Raw genomic sequence first — 22,131 nt, forward strand, 5'->3', positions numbered from 1 at the left:
AAAAAATCATGAAACGATTCACTAAAACTGAAAGTAATAATATAATGTTTTGTTGCTGAGTTTGCACAAATTGTTTTTATTCTTCTCGTCACATGTAGCTAGCATAACAATATTATTCCAGTGGTCTACTTCACGCAATGCTAGTAGCTATATTGAATATGGAAAATAAAGAAAGAACGAAATACCGTTATACAGGTGATGTACAGGATCAAAGGTTATTGATGAAAGAAGTCGTGCGTTTACAGTATATGTATACGTCCACTGTAAATAATAAAAGTAAGTGAGGCATAAAATTGGCTCGGATACCGTATCGATAAAGAAGAAGAATCTGAACTCGGATACGATTCACGTGTACTTATGCATAAAACGCTTAAGATCTTCTATGCTTTTATTCGCGATCTATGGTAACAAAGATTCATGAATATAAATGTTGTATGTGCGTGAAAACTCAGTCGAGAGAGAGAGAGAGAGAGAGAGAGAGAGATTGAGAGAGAGAGAGAGAGAGCGGGGAGAGAGAGGGAGAGATGGTTAGAGGGAGAGAGGGGAGGAGGGAGGCTATCGTGAGGAGAGGTAGAGAGATGAGAGAGAGAGGGGATCTCTAGATAATAGATAGGAGAAAGCTCTCTCTTAAAATTATTGATATATTAAAGGAATTAGCTACACAACTAAAACTCGTAAATTTCTTCCTAAATCGATGACCCGAAGATATATAACGCAGCACCGCTCTCAGAATTGTGACATTGACATGAACGACGATAGACATCATATCAGCATTTCGAGCGTATGTCGAACTATTAATCGATTATTGAGATACACAAGGCGTAATGCCAGTTTCAAAGCAAGGCGCAGTGTGCTTATCAATTAGATGATGAATATCATGTGATCAATTAAAACATTTCAGCAGAATTAAGCTTAAAATATTCAAAAATTATTTTGCAATTTATCTATCATTCAGATTCATTTAAAATGAGTTCTCGATGGATATTAAAACTGTTTGATAGTATCTAATTATTATATAAATTGACATGATATTTTCTGTATATATGAAGTTTCAACTCTCTTTATATATGTATAATCTCAATTTTCTGTAATTAACGGTAATTGACAAGTCTCACGAGTCTCGTTTGCTTTCTGATTCACGAAAGTTCTACTTCCTGCGAAACTCTTCCATTAAACAGTTTTTTATCAAGTTCGTTCTGAATCAAGATATGCAGCTTTAAAGTAGATAAGCCAATTTAGCAAAAGTTTCTAGCAACTTGCTGGACAGTCCTTTGAAACTTCAACACCTCTTTACGATGAATTAGAGCTACCAGTGCCGAGTGCATGTCCCTTTCTTGTGAATTTAATTATCTCGCCATTTACATAAAGTTTGTTCAAATATTATGATATAGTGTATGAGGAACGAAACAAAGAAAGAGAGAGAGAACGTCGAGACTTCAGGAATTTGGCACTTGAAATCTCCGTGCTTGTTTCTGTATTTGAGATGATACTATAGACGAGCGTTCGGAAAATGGGCTATGTTTAACGATCGTACAAATAACTTGCGGAAGGACAAGGGTGGCGACTATCGATAGAGAATGTCAATCTTCGGTCGAGTTTCACGGTTCCAGTTCACACTATCTTCCCGCAACTTAGAATTTGTTTCGTAAGCTTCCTTCGAGACGATCGTTTCACTGTGGGCGTCTGTATTGGAAATACCTCGAAACTTGCTGAATCGAAGAGGGTGAGCACATTTTCGTTATATCGTATAGACTAACGATTGCTTTAAGAATCTTATTTACTTTAACTTTTTTCAGTTAGAAGAAACGTTTTGACCTGTTTTTTTTTAATTAGAATATTTTTGATAATGTAATTCGAATTAGCGTACCTATTTAAAATTAAAGTAGATTTTTAGCAAATATTGGATTAAGGAAGATTAAAGAAGTTCCTAAATGAATATTAGGATTGTGCGCGCGCGCTCTTTTGATGAAGTTACGTCTTTGACATCGTATATCTCAAGTAAACATTCGATTAATATAACTTTTATTAAATGGCAGTATTAATGGCCAATATATAGTTTAATGAAGCTTCGACTAAACATTTAAAATTCTCTAAAAGAGCTTAACGAAAGCTAAAAGCTTTCTCTCGATGCTTCTTTCGTGTAGTTGCTGATAATGCTGATTAGTATTGTATATTTGCCTTCTCTGAGATTTCGTGCTTCTTCGTTTTCACAGTGCATTAGGAAATTGAAATCGGTATCTACCGTTGAACGACCTGCACTCTTTACTACTGCGGTTATAAGCCTGTTCTTTTTAGCTGAACTTCTTGCACGGTTCATCTTTCCTCTTTTTCTTTTCACATTCTTTTCGCAGAAAAAAAGAGAAAAGATGAACCGTGCAAGAAGTTCAGCTAAAAAGAACAGGGCTTATGAGAAAATCAATCGTGATATTTTTCTACTAATTTTCATGGCTTTCAGCCGAATGAATAATACCGACGTTTTATGATCGGGAAGTTTTCAACTAATTACAGATCGTATTTTTGGTATCTTCTCGCATGAATTCAACGAATATCCATGTGGGGACTTTAACTTGACGTATTGAGTGAATCTTTTCTTCTTTCAATTTGCGGTAGCTCTAAATATTTTAGTAACATAGAATTTACATAAATGTTGAAGATAGTAATTATATTCGATCAAATTTTTTCTTAGAATCAAAATAAATCGCTAATGAATATAACATGCCACACGATTATACGTATGACTCAAATTCTTCGGAAGATGATAAACTCTTAGCTTTATAATTTAAATAATTACTGCACGATCATGTATGATATATTTTAAAAACTTTTTAAATTTATTTTAAATATATCTTTTTCATATGCTGCTTAATAAAAATAATACTGATTTTAGGAAATGAATGAAACTAATAACGTTTCAACTTTAAAAACTGCTTAAAAATTTTCCAATATTAAATTAATGGAAAGATACATGTATATGTATGCACGAGAAAATTTTTTCTTTTTATTAATTTTATGTTTGATTTCGTCACAGTACAATTTTTTCCACTTGTATAACCTTGTATACAATTCTTGTGCCAATATCGATTATCGATAGATGTAACGACTAAAAATCTAACATAAATTTTCTCAATTTTATTATTCTATTGTTCTATTCTAGTCCTTCTATTGTTCTATTTTATTCTATAATCTCTTCTATTCTATAATGCGCTTACATCGTCGCATCGATGGTTCTAGATTAGTATTTATTATATATACTGCACGTATATAGATAATATAGATATTATATGTACTATGTTATTATAATTTATATTCATGATAAAGAGACTCATGGCGTCTAATTAAAAAGATTTTCTTATTTAACTTGCAAAATGTGATAAATAATGTTTTTGACAGTGTTTGAATTATTTCTGTTTTAAAAAAGTCAGTTGATGAATGTGCAAAGCGGAGCATTAAAGTATAATATTCGTGATAGCTTAAGACAAAAATGAGTGACATTATAAGTATAGAAAATGAGAGACAAATTTATTTCATAAATCCATTGAAATCGTTATCGTACTAAAAAAATTGTTATTATACCTTGCGAAACATTTATCGCGTTACGTTCTCATTTTAAGTCTTGACAATCACGATAATTACTTTAAGTATTTCCACTGTCAAATACTTTGCGTCGCGAAATAAATGGGAGTTTATTAAATTTTCTGCGATGTATTTAAAATCATTTTCTAACAAATGTAAATGAGAAAGACCCGTAGTTACTATAACCTACTCTGCGTGATAGAATTTTACGTTGCGGCCAATTAATTTTTCTCTCGCGGTCTCTGTAAAACATAACATACCATTCTTGTGACTTTAATAGCCCGTTTATTTTTGCATTTTTACGTCTCCGCAAGAACTAACAAATGTGAGCGCCTTATAAATTTCTTCTATATATGAAAAAAAATCATGTGGAATATCGAGAATTTATTTTCAAGATTAAGTCAACGTTTTGAAAGTGCTTTTTTAGTAATAAAGCGTGTTCTCTATGATAATAGTGCGTGAAATAGTTCTTTGCCAGAATGTGTTGTCCTGACAATTCGATATAGAGATAATTTAATAAAGTTAGCGCATTGTATATTTATTAAATGTTACTTGAATTTTCATTATTAATCTTTTTCATTCTACAGTCACGAATTGGAAACACAATTAATTTAAATGTTGGAAATGAATTGAATTAAGAGTTCGAAGATAAACAAATATTTCTTAATAATATAATTTTTATACAACAATGTAATTTACAAAAAAGTACATTTGTCTCTAAATGTCATTATAGTATATGGAAAAATTGCATGAGATATATAAATCTTAATATTTGTGTAGATTTATTTCAACAGCTTTACAATCCTCTTTGCAATTATTAGCAGCAGTACGCGACAACGAATATATTGGATGTGCAATTGAAATTCTAAATATTTCGCAAGTTATAAATATTGATGAGAGATATAATTTCATTGTATACGAGCTTCGCGTATCATTCGTTTTTATTCCATGCTTTTTCTTTCTTAATTGCCATTTTATTTTATCCTTGGCGGAATGGGAAGCACTAATTGCTTGTGTGTCGTTACTTGGCGTTTCGTTAGGTATGATTTACGATCGCGATTCATATTTTACGGAGAGAGCATGTATAACCGATGATACGTCTTAATTTCTCGTCGACGGTTAGAATAGATCTGGCAGAAAGCCATTTGTCCAGCTTACATAAAGTGGCCGGATGGTCGTTGTTGCCTCAAATAATTCGCAATAAAACGCTTTTCTTGACGGAAGTTAATTCCTTCGAACTAAATATTGGCAAATGGGATGTTGGAAGAACGTTTAAAAGTTTTCTGAGTTGATTTTATCTCGTACGGTTTTCACGACGTGGCACGAGAGAATTCTTATATTTCTCTGACATTAATCCAAATACAGTAATTTCGAATGTAAGCTTCATATGAAGGTAAACTTACCTATCTCTCTGCTTTCACGTCCTAACCTTCACAGTTCGCAGCACTCCCTCGTTACCTCTTAGCCATCAACTGTCAGTTCTACAACGTAATTTCCGAACTTTAAAGATTAAAACCTTATATAAATTTTCGTTTTGCAAACTTTGAAGTCGTTTAAGTATTAATTTATGTAACTTACAGTTTATAATTATTATATGGATTGTGGTGAGGTAATTATACAAAATATGAATTTTGATCGCAAAATTATCGTTCTTAGGTACTTTACTTTCTTTATATTTATGTCACGGTGACGCTGCATTAATCGCGTGTATCCTCTCGTTTGTTTTTATTACAAGCTGCTATCATGTATGGAGTCGCGTGTCTCGAACCTCTCGTTGCAGTAACGAGCGCAAATCGGTGTCATAAATCTGCAAAAACGAGGCATTAAGAATGGAACCGCCCCGCCCGATCTCTGTAAATCTCCTGTCGTCGATAGTCATCTTAATATCTGACATTTTCAGTAAATTCGCCAAGCATCGACTTTTCATACTTTTACGAATTGATCATGTTTTCTTTAATATCTCAGTTCAAACAGTTTTCTATGCAGATTTAATATTGAAAATTTAAATATTATAGAAATCTAGTTGATGCGTCATCGGTTTACTTTTCTTATTCTTCTTTTACGAGCTTGAAATTTTGCAGCGTTTTTGCGAAGTATTTTTAAATCATCGCCAGACTATTCGATTTGTCGGAGTTATTTGCAAATACCATGAGAACACAAGCTTGAAATGTGATAATTTCAATACCTATTAGCGTTATATGGCATGTGTTAAGCATTTAGGTATTTTCGGCTTATACTGTATTATGACAATTATAATTTTGTTTGTGTGAAACGGCTTGTACAGTTGGGATTAAATCACGTTGCAGAGAAGATGGGGAGGAGGGAGGAGAGAGAGAGAGAGAGGGGGGGGGAAGAAGAGAGTAATTAATTTGAGCTTTCCGACCCGTGCTTTTTCATGATACGCTATGTACTTTTCGAAAAAGAACCTTCAAATATTCAAGCTGGGATATTTTATGCACGATGCGCCAAATATATTTCTGCCAATCGTGCCACGCGTCCATTAATCTGTTCTGCGACTATAAATGGTGTAAATTCGCTCTCTGTGGCTCCAGAACTTTCCACTGACAGAAACTCACTGCAAGCTGATTAACTCTATGCTCTACTGGAAGTCTATACATTTCTCTCCCTCCCTCCCTCCCTTTCTCCCTTCTCTCTCTCTCTCTCTCTCTCTCTCTCTCTCTCTCTCTCTCTCTCTCGTATGTTATACGTATATTGTATCAACCGTAGCTACATCGTACTTACCCTGCGTTATACCGTGTTTCGCACTTAGTGCGTTACCGGTTCGTGCTTTTAGTGCCCACTGAGGGATATGCCTTGTCATCGATTTCTATTAATTTCTAACGTGTGTTCCATTGTTACCGTAAGAAGATTTAAGTATACGAAGAACGTTTGAAGTCAGACCGAGAGAGGTGCAACAATACATCTTCTTTGAACAGAAGATCGTATGTATAATCTTTTTAAATAATATAATAGAAATGGGCATAACCTCGGGCATAACAGTTCGACATTTAAAAATGTCGTTTTATCTAAAATTTGTTTTTTGTTTATTTCTTGTTGATTTTGAGTGAACTCATTATGAAAATGGCAGGTTAACAAGAAATAACATTATATGGACGTCGTTTATGCAGGATCAGTTTTGCCAATCAGCAATCGCAATTTCTTGTTAATCTCTTTTCTCTTCTGACGAGTCTCGTAAAAATTGATCAAACTTCTTGATGCTGCTAGCGATAGCCGAAAGCAGATGATGACGAGATTTTGATGATAAGATATTTTGAAATGATGTAATCTGCTTAACTAACTTAACTAACTAAAGTTGTATCTGTTTAATCTGTATTGAAATGATTGATTGATTTTTAAATGATTGATACCTACTAATTGTCTATTTGTCTATTACTTGCTTTACAGAATATTTCTGCACAGAAATTATTTAAAATATGATGTGCGGAAATCTCGAAGCAAGATTTGAGCAAACTCATAATTTATATATAAGTTCCTCTTTATATAATATAAAATAGATTTGCGTAAATTGAGAAGGATATTATATTTTGCTTTGCGTTTCATATGACTTTACGAGTAAATATATTGAGTTTTTGTTTAATTATTTATTGTGTGTCAGATAAAAAATATTTTATATAAAGTGCATACATTATGTTTTAAATTAATTTATTAAATTTATTAAACGTTTATAGTGAGACGTCTATGGAATAAATCGTTATTCTTAGACATCGTTTTTCGAAATGTTAGTTAAACAACGACCATCCTGCTTATTACCGATGTACTTTTCTGTCGATCTTTGTCACTAGACTCGTTGGTTCCATAACATTTATATAGAGATAAATAACGTTTTTTTAGATATACAAGTAATAATTCAGATCCGGTGATGGCACGTCTCTATTTCGGTAGTTTTATCGGACGAAGCAATCGATGATGCACTTTTCTTAGCACAAGAATCAGTTTGGCGATCTATCCAAATCGTAAAGCAGTACCTTCCGTCTACGTTCAAAGATCTTTCTCCATTTGTGCTGATTTCTGCACGTTGGTCTCCGACCATTTCTCCTATTATTTCTCGTTGCCTTTACGCACTCCGAGCGAACTCCCCTGCGTATCCTACGCCCCTTTACCTTCACCTTTCGTCCTCAGTCCTTGTTTTCTGAATAGGGAGATAGAGAGGACTTAATGGGCAACACATAGACCCGGAAGGACAAGATATATGCGCTTTCCCATGGAAGTTAAAGACTCATGAACACTGAGACGGGGATAAAACTGCCACTTCCGATTCTCCCTCGTCGACGATCTTTCTTGTCCCTATTTTTTTAATTCAGAACGTACACGATCCTCGCTGCTTTTGTTACCGCAGAGACCACGTTGTGGAGACCCGCCAATGATTTAGTTTTATGAATATTTAACAATAGAAGATTATATTGTTGTAATTCACCCACATGTGTTGCCTTTACGCACTCCGAGCGAACTCCCCTGCGTATCCTACGCCCCTTTACCTTCACCTTTCGTCCTTAGTCCTTGTTTTCTGAATAGGGAGATAGAGAGGACTTAATGGGCAACACATAGACCCGGAAGGACAAGATATATGCGCTTTCCCATGGAAGTTAAAGACTCATGAACACTGAGACGGGGATAAAACTGCCTGTTCCGATTCTCCCTCGTCGACGATTTTTCTTGTCCCTCTTTTTTTAATTCAGAACGTACACGATCCTCGCTGCCTTTGTTACCGCAGAGACCACGTTGTGGAGACCCGCCAATGATTTAGTTTTATGAATATTTAACAATAGAAGATTATATTGTTGTAATTCACCCACATATGTGTGTTTTTTTAAATATTATTATTCATTAGACTTCAGTTAACAAATACAGATCTCAACGAATAATTTATTTATTCAGAAAACGAACTTTATCAAAATTTTAAATAATTTAATTGGTGTAATTGTTTAATAATTATATGATAATTATGAAAATTATGTTATTATAATTGACAGTTAGAATAAAGATATTTAGATATAATTCTCCAATTGTAAATATTGCTACATTGAACAATAAGAAAGTTGTGCGCTTTTTCAAGTATCATTAATTTTATTTTGTCAGTTGTTATGTTGAAGAAATAAGGGGATTCTACGGATCATATATTCTTTATTCCCATTTATCATAATTCCTTCGGCTTGAAAGTTGAGAGTTTTTTTCATGGAAACGAGAGATTTTTTTTATGGATTTTGTATAGAATGTCTTATCTGGAATACTGTTTGTCTCAAGGCAGGCAGCAACGTGATCCAATCAGTAGATGCGTTGCTCGTTACGAACATGCTTATTCGAATAACGAGGAAACGCGAAGACACCCTATTTACCAAAGAAATAAAACGAATAAGAGAAAAGGAATGTTCGTGGAAAAACGAAGAACGAAGAAAATGTGAGAAGTTACGCGTATTGTAATCTTGTTAGATACTGTGCAATTTAGAGCAAGATCAAGCAATATAATATTGAACTTGAATTAGTATTATTCTTGACAGAGTCAAGCTCTCTAAAAAGAAAAAAAAAAGATGAAAAGTTCGAGTCATTTCTAAAAAGTTTCCAATTTCTCGAGCCCTCTCAGCTCTTAAGCTATTTCGCACATTTTCGTTTTTCATGGATCATTTTTCATGGAAGGTGAAAAATGATTCTCGGCTTCGTTACCTATGTCCTCCACAATATGTATGATCAAATTTTTCGAAGCTGGCGTGTTCTGTGTCGAGGTGACACTTAGAAATGGCATAAAATTTTTATATTTGATATAAAATTATATATCTCTACATATATATATATTATATAAATATATATATATATATATATATATATATATATATATATATATATAATAATTACTTAATACAATTTTGTATTAAATATAACATAATATCAAAAGTGACCTTTAGAAATAATGTAAAATTTATTTTTATTTATATAATAAATATATATTTTATATTAAATACGTTATATAAATTTTACATTATTTCTAAAGGTCACTTTTGATATTATGTTATATTTAATACAAAATTGTATTAAGTAATTAATATAATAGAAAATTATTTAATATAAATTTACGTTATATTGATAACATTTAAAATAAAATTGGAAAATATCAAAAATTTCGTGTTTGCAAAGAGAGTGACTTATAGAAGCGAAGATCTTGAGATACGCGTGAGGTAGCACGCGTCGATAAATCTAATAGGAATTTTTGCTGCGCTGTCGTGCCACGGTGACAGGTTTTTATGCATTTTGCATGATGCATTTCGCGCTCCGTTTTGGTTTTATAGGGGAAAAAATCCTCCTTTTTTATCGTCTATCTCACCTCGCACATGTGGGATGCACTTTATCGCGTTACAATGCGTGTAAAGCGTTATAGCATGATGCGTTTCAAAGAACGTTTCTTAAATACACATAGGCTCATACGCATGGACAAGCACGTTGCTTTTCTCAATTTTTCCGCAAGTCGCTACTAAGTCTTTCTTTTCAACATTTCCGTATCGGGTGCAGGACACACGGATGGCGCACAATGGCGCCTGATTGACCGTTCGATACTTACCAATACGCGCGTGTGGATTTTCGTCGCGGATCCGTATCGCGTTTCAGACGAGAAGCGCATTTCGTACATTATTTGCCGAGGGACGTGCAATTTGCGATAATGTCGAATGTATAAGTACCCTCCGAAGGGAACGCGATTAGCGTTCGCTCCCGTTGCGATCGGTACGTTGTAATCCGGCACAATTCTCCGCGACCTTTGAAAGAGCGGGAAGCGATAGAGAAAGCGGAAATCATGGCTGTCGTCTTCTCTTCGAAACGGGAAATAGCAATACTGATGTAAGGGACGATTGCGATTCTGTTTATTTCTCGCGCGATTCACTGTTTGTCAAATTTTCCCTTTAACAGTTTTGTCGCTTATATTCAAGTCAGAAGAGTTCATCATTGATAAAAGCATCTTTCTGTTGAGCTTATGCAAGCATCACTTAAGAAAGTATACATTAAGTATTTTTAAGGAACAATACAAACTTAGTTACCGCGAGTTAACCGCGAATGCAAGAAAACTAGCCCAGGGCCAGGGGATCGATCATGTATCTTTTCCCCTAAAGCGGAAACGTGAAAAGTGAAAAGTTTCACCATTCAAGTTAATGGCGAAAATTTTCACTTTTCACATTATTTCCGCCCTAGGGAAAAGTTACATGATCGCTATCCAGTACATGTTAATGCTACAAGTTACTTACGCACTTCACCTCGTAATGCAATCCAACTGATTAGTTCGCAAGTCTTAAAGTTGTACGAAATTATCACGCACGTTATTTTATTTATGTTTCAGCTGACATATTCGATCAGGTAGACGAACAAATAAAAAAACACGCTGGTCTTCAAGCGAATTGCGTGGGCGGTGGAAGAATTGAGCACGACCCCGACGAGAAAACCATCAAAGTTTATGGATATTCGCAAGTAAGTTCCGGAATTTATTGAGATATTTATTATTCAATCAATTTTTCCTGATTTGACTGTCGTAAAAATATTTTATTTTTCACACGTGTTCCTCTTACACCAGATGCTAATAAAAATAACGGGTTTCTCCTATAATACAGCTAGTGTTCAATCTATTTCATTCTGTCCATTCATGACAAAATAACAGTTTGTTTAGTTTCCCGATAGTAATTTTGTATATTTCTATATTTTCCAATTAACTTTTTATACTATTATTCATTGCCAGACGTTGCGCGCTGTATGAATATTCCATTCATTGTCCGACGTCCTTGTTAGTCGCAATTACATTTGCATCTATCGAAGTAAAATTGACAATTAGTCGACATGTGAATGTCCAAAGTGAGCCGTGATCGTGATATTACCGTGATATCAGGCAATGCTTTAAACACGGGCGGAGAAATACGCGTCGCAATACCTATGATTAACGGCGCATGAACATTTTCACCTCTGCACTCTGTTGCTCGTCACGAGCTTCACGCCCACGCGGCATCATATGTCGAACTTTAGCAGATTAAATTTGTCGGTCCGAGAGAATTCGTGCCTTTTTCACGCAAACACAATCGAATAGAAAGTTAGGCGTGTTTTATCAGCTACTAGAATTGTATGTGTAAAACAAGAGTTTCTTTCAGCGGAGTAGTCTTTACTCCGTATCTCTCATTATTACGTTACTATAAATGTGCAAATAACATGATAGTTGAAAAGAATTCAAATGAGACGTTGACGTCCATATCGTTCTTTAAATTTAAACTCAGAGGATATTCCCACACACAAAAAGGTGTTTTGGTTTTTTATTTCAATAATCAGTAAATCGGCAATAAATTAGGTATTTTGCATTCAATAATAAAAGGTACAAAAATTTCGCTATTTCGTGCCATCCGCGAATACTTGAAGCGTATAAAATGCTGTAAACCTTGAAGCTGGTCGATCGACCTCCAAGCGTAAAATTGCAATTGCATTTACGTAAACTCGGAAATGTTTGTCGACTTCCGTAACGTCGCTGGATTTTATCGGGCCATATTACGCCATTTACGATAATATTTCGCGTAAATAGTATATAAGCCAATTATTACGGGCGTGTTGCAAAAACTATGGGCGGTACCATAAATTTTTATTTTTATACGATGTCATTTAATTTTACTATGTGTTAGGCGCGGCGCACTAGATTAAACACATTACGTTTTTTATATTTACGAATTCTTTTATATTCTTATTTGCAGCAATATTTTCCTCATTTTCTATTCTTCCTCTCATATAAATTTTATAAGAACTATATTACCATATCGACGATTATCGTATCGTACAAATATCTTGTATTGAATGGAATTTTATTTCCAGAATATTTAATATATTTTGCTTTATTTATTCGAGAAAAGAGATACAGTTTATTTTATTTAAAACAGAACTGCTTTAATGCTATCATTCTTTAATAAAATTCTTGACGTCAGAGCTACTAGTTACCGTGCTTAATGTAAATTTTAATACTATATCGAGCTTATTATTGTATAAAGTTTACAAAGAGTTGTATAATTTCGATTTGGTGGCAAGTGGCAATTTGTGGAAGTCAAGACGGTATCAAGTTACCGTTATCTTCAGTAAATAAACTTAAGTTGTATAAGAGAAGTACGATAAATATCGCAATGCCGCGCGTTTCGTGAAATATAAACGCCCCAAACACGATGTTGCACTCAACCTATGCCAGAGGAAACACGAATACTCGTATCTTAGTAGTCGTATGGATATCGTTATAAGAAATGAACGAATTGATATATATTTTAAAGTGGCGGAAGCATCCCAGATCGTTTATTCAAAAATTTAAATTGAAATTTGCACTCCATCTTGGGAGATGAATAATTTATATTACGAGAGTCGAGCAAGATTAACAAGAGAATATTTTTTTAAACGCGAGATTTAAGGAAGAGATTTGAATCGAATATATTGAAGAAGCTAAGAATCGTTCGGATAGAAAAGCGAACGGTTGCTGTTGCTGTAGGTTTAATCAAGAGAGAGCCGCCCTTTTTAAATCCAACGACGCACGGGGGAGAGTAATTTAAACATCACACTGGGTGCTCTGTTTTCGCATCGCCAGTCACAGCTACGAGCAACGGCCGTGTATTTTATTTGGCTTCCGACATTTTGAAGATTATTCCCAATCCCGCAGGAACGCGGGATATTGCATTAGCAATATCGTAAAATTTCTGTGAAAAGAGCATTGATATTACATCACAGAAAAATTGAAAATTTTTGAAATATTTTACCAATACCTATAACAATCGCGATGTTCTTTCCGGTTAGAAACTGTAAAATATTTCATGCAATCGTGATTTTTGCCATGCAAGCGTTACATATATAGGTACATGTGACATTTCAACATGATTCAATATTAATATTAATATAAATGCAAGTATCATATAATTATCATAAGCAAATCTATTGATTTATTTATTTTCGCTATTTAGTGCATTTATATTGCTATTCTTTTGAACTCAGAAATTATTTTTGCTCATCTAAAGATCTTTTTTTACTGCCATTTGCATTTAGCTTCTTTAAAAATGACATACACTTCAGTTTTTCTGTCTAAAATTTTATCTAAAAAAGTATATCCAGAAGCTTAATTTCCGCTTTCTTTATTTTCTTTTCCTTACTTTTCTTTTTGCGCGTTGCTGCAGCCAACGCGACAGTTGTGGAGATGTCAAGCATATACTTTATGTAAAACTGAAAATAACGCGAGGTCTATTCTCGTAATAATTGCTGCCGGGTAGTTCGTTATGCTAGCGAATATGTTAACTGAGCCTACTGAAATGGCCTAAACTTTGTCACGTAAAGGTCACGAATGACACGACAATATTTTACATTGATTTTGCGAGGATGTGATATGCGATTAATTATTATTTATCGATTATTAATTCGGTTCGCAGGGTTTTGGCAAAGCTGATCATCAAATATCGGTCGAGTTATTGAAGAAAAAGTATCCTACCTACAACATCACGTGGTCAGACGACGGTTACTAACTAGGAAATACATGATGTGGCGCGATATGTTACTTTATTTTTAACTTAATAAATGGGATTGGGTGACAGGCAATCCTGTGTTACCACCACCACCACCACCTTTGAGTATCGCTGATAGGGAACGCATGAGAGTAACGAGAAAAATTTATTCATTACCTAAATTTATTCGTTAACTAAGTTAATTTACGTTTAATGTTGATTTACTGCTATATGATTTTAAGTTACCTGTCATATAAATTTAAGAACAAAGCTTAAATCTGATTAAAAAACCTTATGCAATATATTTGTCTTTATTTTGTCTCTTTTTCAATGTAATTTAGTTTTAATATTATTTTAATTTTGCATTTATATTACTGTAGAGGGAATTATTTACTTTGACATTAAACAGACATCAAAATGACAGTCATAATCACCATTAAGGTATAGGACGTTTTGTAGTCATGACGACATCATTTTGATCACTCTTTTTGATATTATATCCCTCGCTTTGATGGCAATTTGATGGCAATTTGACAGTTGACATCACTTTGACTAGGTTGTTTTCGCTGAGTCTATAAGTGCCAAAGCCGATGACTGCGCTGCAGACGTATAAAATGGTGTTTAGCAGACTGCAAATCTAAATAAAAATAAATACATCCTTTTCACAATTCTAATAACAGGCATAAATATAACATATAATTACAAAATACAATATGTCTAAACCTAGCAATCACGTTTTATGATTCTGACATATTCTCACTAAAAGAAGTTTAATCTTAAACTGACAAAAATAATTTATAGTTGATTGCTTAAGTCTGCGACACTCTGCAACATAAAACAAAAAATTGATAATACATACATATACAAACAATACATATATACATATGGAGGGGTAAAAACCACAGTGGTGTAAGTCAAATTTTTAAAAATATTTCCTCGTGTGCATAGATTTAATCTGTATAATATATAAATTGCATGGCATCTATGCACATGAGAAAATATTTTTAAAAATTTGACTTACACCACTGTGATTTTTATCCCTCCATATATACATATATACGTAAATATTACTGCATTATATTTTTAATTTCTTATATCACAATCAAGGACTTAATTTTTTATACATATATAGTACTGTACTTACGGAAGCTGCTAATAACGCCTTATAGTGTAGAATTATAACGTATCGCTTATGTATCTGCACCATCAATGCTATTGAAGCCGCAAGTAATAATATGGACGCTATGGAATGATATAGAAATTCCTGAAAATTTAAACACAAAATTGTTAATTAATGTAATTTTAAAAATAAATCATATCAAACAGCTTTTTCTAATAATTCACGTTTTTATCGTCCTTATCTTATGAAGAGGACAAAACAAATAGATTAAACAATAAATAAATTATACGTAAAATAGAACACAATTTTATTTATGTATATTAAAGTACTTGCATAAATTGTTTTAGGTATAATAGATGCAGCAGAAGGAGACATCAGATAACCGATAAAGAGAATAAAAGTGGCAATGTAGAAAGTACATGTTGCAATAAGAAAGTAACATTCTACACTGTAGAAATTAAAGACGGTACTGAACTCGTTACCGATGATTCCAACGCAAATCGTACCCAGCACCTGTTAGTAAAAAATTAAGAGTGCCAATTAGAAAGATAGAATCTCGTCCCACAATAATTAACAGTGTCAAAAAATTGACTATTATAATAATACGACAATATTCTATATTTAGGAATACAAGTTACGGATACTATTCTTGTAAAAAATATATTTGCAATCAGTAATCGGAAATTAGTAATACAACCTTGTCCTGTTATTTCAAATATTATATAGATATAAAATTGTTTCACAAGTCGTATCTTTTAAATAATTTAAATTAATAAATATTGATTCTTTTAATTAAATGTCATATATTTATCATAATTAAATGCAATAAGAACGCAAAAAATGCATTAATTAAACTTATTTGCATTTAAAGTTATTATCCTGAATTTTTATTAAAAAATTAGCGATTGCATTAATAATAATTAATTAATTACATTAAAAATAATATTAAATATTTGAAATGATGAAGAAATCATAACAACAATCAAACAAATTGAACAAACAAATAAATGAATAAAATAATATTGACTTATACCAATTGCATGATCTTAAAAATGCCATTCCAACTTTTCAAATATTCAACACTACTCGTCATTATCGCCTCGTCCTAATGTTCAGTTCCTGAAATCAAAGATAATTCGGGTAGTACATTTTTTATTGTATATTTATTGTATATTTATCAATTTATAAAAATTTAATATACATGAATAAAAACGTCGTGTGATAGACAAATCAAGATCAAAATGCGAGGATTTACAACGAAAAACCTCATCGAAAATGTAAATGTAATATAAGTAACACAGCCTTTCTCGAAAGACTGTACTTGTATATTTAGTTGCAAAAATTCTATATACTTTTTTTTAATAATCGTATTTCAATTTTATACTAAATCTTGTGACTTATATAGACCTTAAATCTGTGATTAGCAATCACAAAAATTTCTATTGGATTTATATGAATTATGTGAATTAAAAGGGCATTTCCTATTGTAAAAAAGTTTCCTTTCAATACCATATTAAAAGAAAGAGCGTAAAAGATTGATAACTTTACGATATGATAAAATCTGTATCGTAATCTGACATGATAAAAATTATATAGCACATTACTTCTACGAATTGCCGTAACTTAATGCAAGCATTACTAGCAAATTTTTCACAAAATATAGGTATAAAATACACTATTACAATTTTTATGGAAAACAACAATTGCAATAATATAATGTTTCTTAAATATAATAGTAACAAATATTATACATATGCATGCAATTCTTTAAAATAAAATCATAGAAAATTTTAAAATAGCTTTGAAATTTATATGTATATACACTGAGAAAAAAAATTTGTCAATCCCAAGAAATATTTAGTCCGATACGTTCAACTAAAACATTTTAGTTAGTTAACTAAACATTAGTTGAATTAATTAATTCTTGATTAAGGAAACGAAATAAATTGTTGAAACAACTAATATTTAGTTAACTAACTAAAATGTTTAGTTGAACGTATCGGACTAAATATTTCTTGGGATTAACAATTTTTTTTTCTCAGTGTACGTTTGGAATTTTATAAGTTTATTATATGAGAACGGAACGTGACAGATAATTTTCGAGAAATAGTCAAAGTCAGTGATACGAAAATTTGTGATTGCGGAAACAAAGTCATGCTCTTACGAGAGTGAACAAACGCCGCTCGTAATCACAGGTTATTTTTGAACACTCGACACACACATTTGCGGCGCAAGGTGCGAGTTGAAAATTTATCATAATGACTTTGATTAAGACCGAGTCGTATCTGTTATTATGCTTGATAAATCCTCGTTCAACGCTTGTTCTCGTATTCAAAAATTCTTTACGCAATGTGCCAATTATATTTTATCATATTTTCCACTAATTTTAAGAAATTTGAAGAAAAATTAAATTATGTAAAACTAATAGCAATCTAATTAATTGAGTAACATAAAGAATATATTGTTCACATAAATGACGTAAAATATGCCAGTTGTTCGAATCTCACAATAAAAAATTAAAATAATAAAGTTAAAAATAAGTTAACGATTGAAAATAAAAAATAGTTTCTGAACTTTCTTGACAATATAAGAGAATCTCTATCATGTTTATTAGTTAATTATAACTTTTATATTTAATTTTATGAAGTTATCCATCCGTCTGAATTATCTTTAATAAAATAAAAGAATCGCTTACATATTGATCCAACAAATAGTTAATTAAGATGCGTGCTCATAGCGATCATGATTATAAAATATGGTGCACATGGTACCTGAGGACTACACTAACCTGATGAAAATACGTAGTTCTACATCGGCAAATAACGATTGACTAAAGCGATACATTTTGAGAGAACGTCACCGATATCATACGGAAGAGATTGATATAACACCTTTTGATAATATTCTAATGACTCATGTTATTTATTTGTTTTTTTCTTCTTTGGAGCTATTAAAATGATATCAAGAATAAGAAATTTCTTATCAATATACGATATCGATAAAACTCATTTTAATACCGATTAATATAGTTACCACAATATTAAATTAATAATAATCGATACTAATATTTAATAATGTATTTTACAATATATGTAAGATATTTTTAATACTTTGTACATATTTTTCTTCCATGCTGTTATCTGCAATAAAACTGTAATAATTTATTAAAAATTATTCTTATAAAAATAATATTGCTGTACAATACAACTGAATGTTGAAAATTAACACATCGCACATTTTAAATTTTATAAAAAATTTCCACTTTTATATTTAATACCTTTTACCTCCTTACTACTCGTCATGCAGTATTTATATTGTATATTTATATTTTGTATATTTCGTGTATTTATATTTTTTCTTTTTCTCTTTTTTTTTTAATTTCTAACATGGGGTTCCATTCTTCGTTACTTTTCTATCGCGTTGGAAATGACAGTTCCAAATTTTCACCGCGTCTTATTTCACAAGATCTTGGTGAACAGAGAAAACAAATTCCGCAGAAAGAAAACAAGAGCGATTTTATGTTTGGAACACTTTCGACACCTCCGCGTGTTATTCGGATCGAGATTCTGAGGTAAACTGTCAACTACAAATTGTTATACGATAAACTCGGTGAGGAGCAAGCGAGAGCGACGAAAAGGCGGAACGAATGACGTCAGAGGGACGGAAAAAAGGATAAAAGTGATGAGTACGGGGAAGAACATTTGTGAAAATAAGATAGAGTGAGTGGAAAATGTGCAATCTATAAAGGTAATGTGTGTGTGTATATTCATCATTGGATTCAGCTATATGTACCGAAGCGATATGGCATGTCGTACAGTAGCAGATAAATTTGGTTAAATTTCCTTTAAAAAAAAGCTAAGACATCTCGTAAAAACATAAATAACTTTCTTACAAAAGCAACTGAATTTTACCTATAATATATATTTTTTTTCATTTTAAACTGTCTTGGAAACTCTCGTACTTCGTACTAAACTCTCGTTTAAAAATAATATTTTCTTTTAAAATTTTATTTATCTTTTTGTAATAACTGATAACAATAATCTGATACTTACATTTAATAATAGATACCGAATAATCTGTTATTACAAATTCATTATTACAAATGTAAGTTATAAATAGTTATTTTTCAATCGAATTATTTTTCAATAAAATTTGTATGTGCATATAATTTTTAAAGTACATGCTTCAGCATTTTTATGCATTAATATACATTTACTAGGAAAGTTTTTCACAGTTTACTATAATTTCGAATAAAAAAATTAAAGTGCACAAAAATGTAATACAAATTTGATTATTAAAGATGTTAACCACACAATTATTCGAAACTCTGTGTAAATCTTGATAGAAATTTATATTCTTTCTTGGTTATTTATTTGAGAAGTATAGATATCATATACACATATAAAATAAATATATTTATATTAAGTATAGATTCTGCAAGAGAATATTGATCGCAATCACACAATCGTAGTAAGCTCATAATATAAATGTAAGTGACGCATATTGATACAAAAAATGCAAGAGTACAAAAGTAAAGTTTAGATGGGATTTGAGGTAACATGGAGATCGCGTATTTCTTTAATTTTTATGTTATGAAAAATTATAATTTTCCAACTTTATTTACAATAATTAGAAATGATAACATAAATAACATTTAGTGAATATTACAATCTCGAAATTTCGTCTGAGATAATCCAACCAATAATCGTTGTATAAAAGTAAAAAATATGTAAATCCCGCTAAAAATGTATATGGGATTGAATCTTGTTTTGTACATTATTAACCCGTTGAGGTCATATGGGGTCCAGTGGACCCCAGGCTTTTTTTTTAATTTTTTTCTTAAAAGTATACTATTTTGAGAGTAAAACGCACAAAGTTTTTTTACTCTATCTCAAAAAATTTTGATGAATATTTTTGTGAAAAGTCAAATTTCTCGAAAAAAAATTTTTTTCTCGCGTTTTTTCAACATAAAAAAATTTTTTAAATTATTGGATTATCAAGAGAAAGTCATAAATTAATTCCAGTTCAAGGTTTGAGTCGATACAAAAAGAACGCAAATGGAAACTGTTGTGGGGTCCATTGGACCCCATGTGACCTCTACGTTATTTTTAGGAGGTGTGACCTCAACGGGTTAATAAAATGTATGTGCGTATCGGAATGAAATTAAATGTGTGTCTTAATTATTAAACATCACAATTATCTCGCTGTTTTGTGGAAAAAAAATATAAAAATGTATAAAAATGTAAGTAAATAAATAAATTAAAATTAAAGCTATTTACTTATATTATTATTCTCTAAAATTTCTTCTGTTTTATGGCATACCTTATATTGTATGAAAATGTAAGTAAATTAAATAAGTAAAATTAAACAAAATCTCATTCATTTATATCCTCTAAAATTTCTTCTGCCTATTTTATAGCATACTGCATTCTATAAAATTATAAGTAAGTTAAATAGTTAGAATTAAAGAAAGATATTCATTTACATTCTCCTTCTCTAAAATTTCTTCTACCTGTTTTATGGAATACTATTTTGTATGAAAATGTGAGCAAATTAAGTAATTAAAATTAAAAGAAGCTATTCATTTACATCCTTTCCTGAAATTTATTCACTTCTCTTCGTGAAAATGCTCCACTCTACGAAGTCTTTGTTAATAACTTAGTATATAGTATATGTATACATATATTTGGTTTTATATATTTATATGCTATATCTCTCTTTTCCTCTCTTGAATCAAAATATGAATGCCTTCATTCATCTGAAAAAGTATACATCTAAAGAGTATCTTATTATTTATTAATTATTTATTAAACAATAATTTCCTATTTCCTACTGAGAATGATAAAGAAGTAAGTTGCATTTTAGATTGTAGTTAGAGATGGAATAATTCGATGATATATATTGCGATGATATATCATTCTACGATATAAGTGAGCTACCTTATGTACAGTTGTCGGTATTTCAGCGGACTAGTAGAGCAGTAATCGGTAACAGAGACGGGTATGTTAAATTTAGCCTCCATATTACCGCTGATTTTATCGATTTTCTGTTTTCTTGCTGCAATACTAGATGACTGCATCATGCAGTGTAGAATACGAATGCAACATTAATTACGTCGATCTTATTAATAATCCGCATATTACATACAAAAAATTGAAAAAATATATCTATACCTATATTAAAATTTCTGTTTGTATCATGTTTAAAATATGGTTATTTAATTAAATTTTACATAAATCTAATTAAACTTAATTTATACCTAATATTTATTCTAATTTTTATTGATAAAGACTTTGTTATATAAATCAATTTAATTTAATTTAATATTCTAAAGTCGAAATGAAAATTTCAATCTTGAAAAAAGTATTTCTACATTATTGCAATTTTGATTAAAATATTACTTTGTTAATTTAAGTTGATTCAAGTATTTTTTAAGTTATTTATTCATACATATATTCGCATAAAACATTTCGAATGTAAAATCGCGTGATATCTTAATTTTTGCCATATGTATTCGAACAATTGAAATTGAAAGAGTCGATGCTTATTTTGTAACAAACGCCGTGTGTTCAATCATTTTAGACATGTCGGACGTCCGAGGGAGACGTTAAAAAATTTTTAAGTTAGCTTGGTATACTTTACCATGTTTTCCCGAGCCGCAAAATCAGTCGTGAAGTCCCTTGGGTCACGCCGGATTCATATTGGTGAAAAAAGTTTCAAGGTACGATTTAATTGACTTCCGACATATCGAAAGATTTTTATTTGGTAATTTCATCTTGTACGCTTCTACTCGATCCATTACACATTTTCATACATTATGTCGTCTCATGTTCTTCTTATTAATATGTCGATGTATTAATTAAAAATGACCACCTAGATTGCTCTGATTGGTGGTACCGGAGAAATCAGTCAAACTCTATCCCAGTTATTAAAAAATAGCGCGAAACT

The 22,131-nt window shown here is 31.5% G+C and overlaps 1 protein-coding gene across 2 annotated transcripts in view; it reads left to right on the forward strand.

Annotated features, from left to right (window-relative positions):
• Positions 1-18,611, forward strand: part of LOC139809424 (14 kDa phosphohistidine phosphatase) — an 80,900-nt gene extending 62,289 nt beyond the window's left edge. The window contains exons 3-4 of one of the 2 annotated variants that reach the window (XM_071772312.1): positions 10,910-11,037; positions 15,531-18,611. In XM_071772312.1, coding sequence (XP_071628413.1) covers positions 10,910-11,037; positions 15,531-15,536 — 134 coding nt within the window. In that variant the 3' untranslated portion in view covers positions 15,537-18,611. Of the gene's footprint in view, positions 1-10,909; positions 11,038-13,991; positions 14,366-15,530 lie in introns of those variants that run through there. The other variant, XM_071772311.1, reaches the window with a different exon arrangement.
• The last annotated feature ends 3,520 nt before the right edge of the window (positions 18,612-22,131 follow it).

Source organism: Temnothorax longispinosus, chromosome 3 (genome assembly GCF_030848805.1).
Source record: "Temnothorax longispinosus isolate EJ_2023e chromosome 3, Tlon_JGU_v1, whole genome shotgun sequence".
NCBI classification, from domain to species: Eukaryota; Metazoa; Arthropoda; class Insecta; order Hymenoptera; family Formicidae; genus Temnothorax; species Temnothorax longispinosus.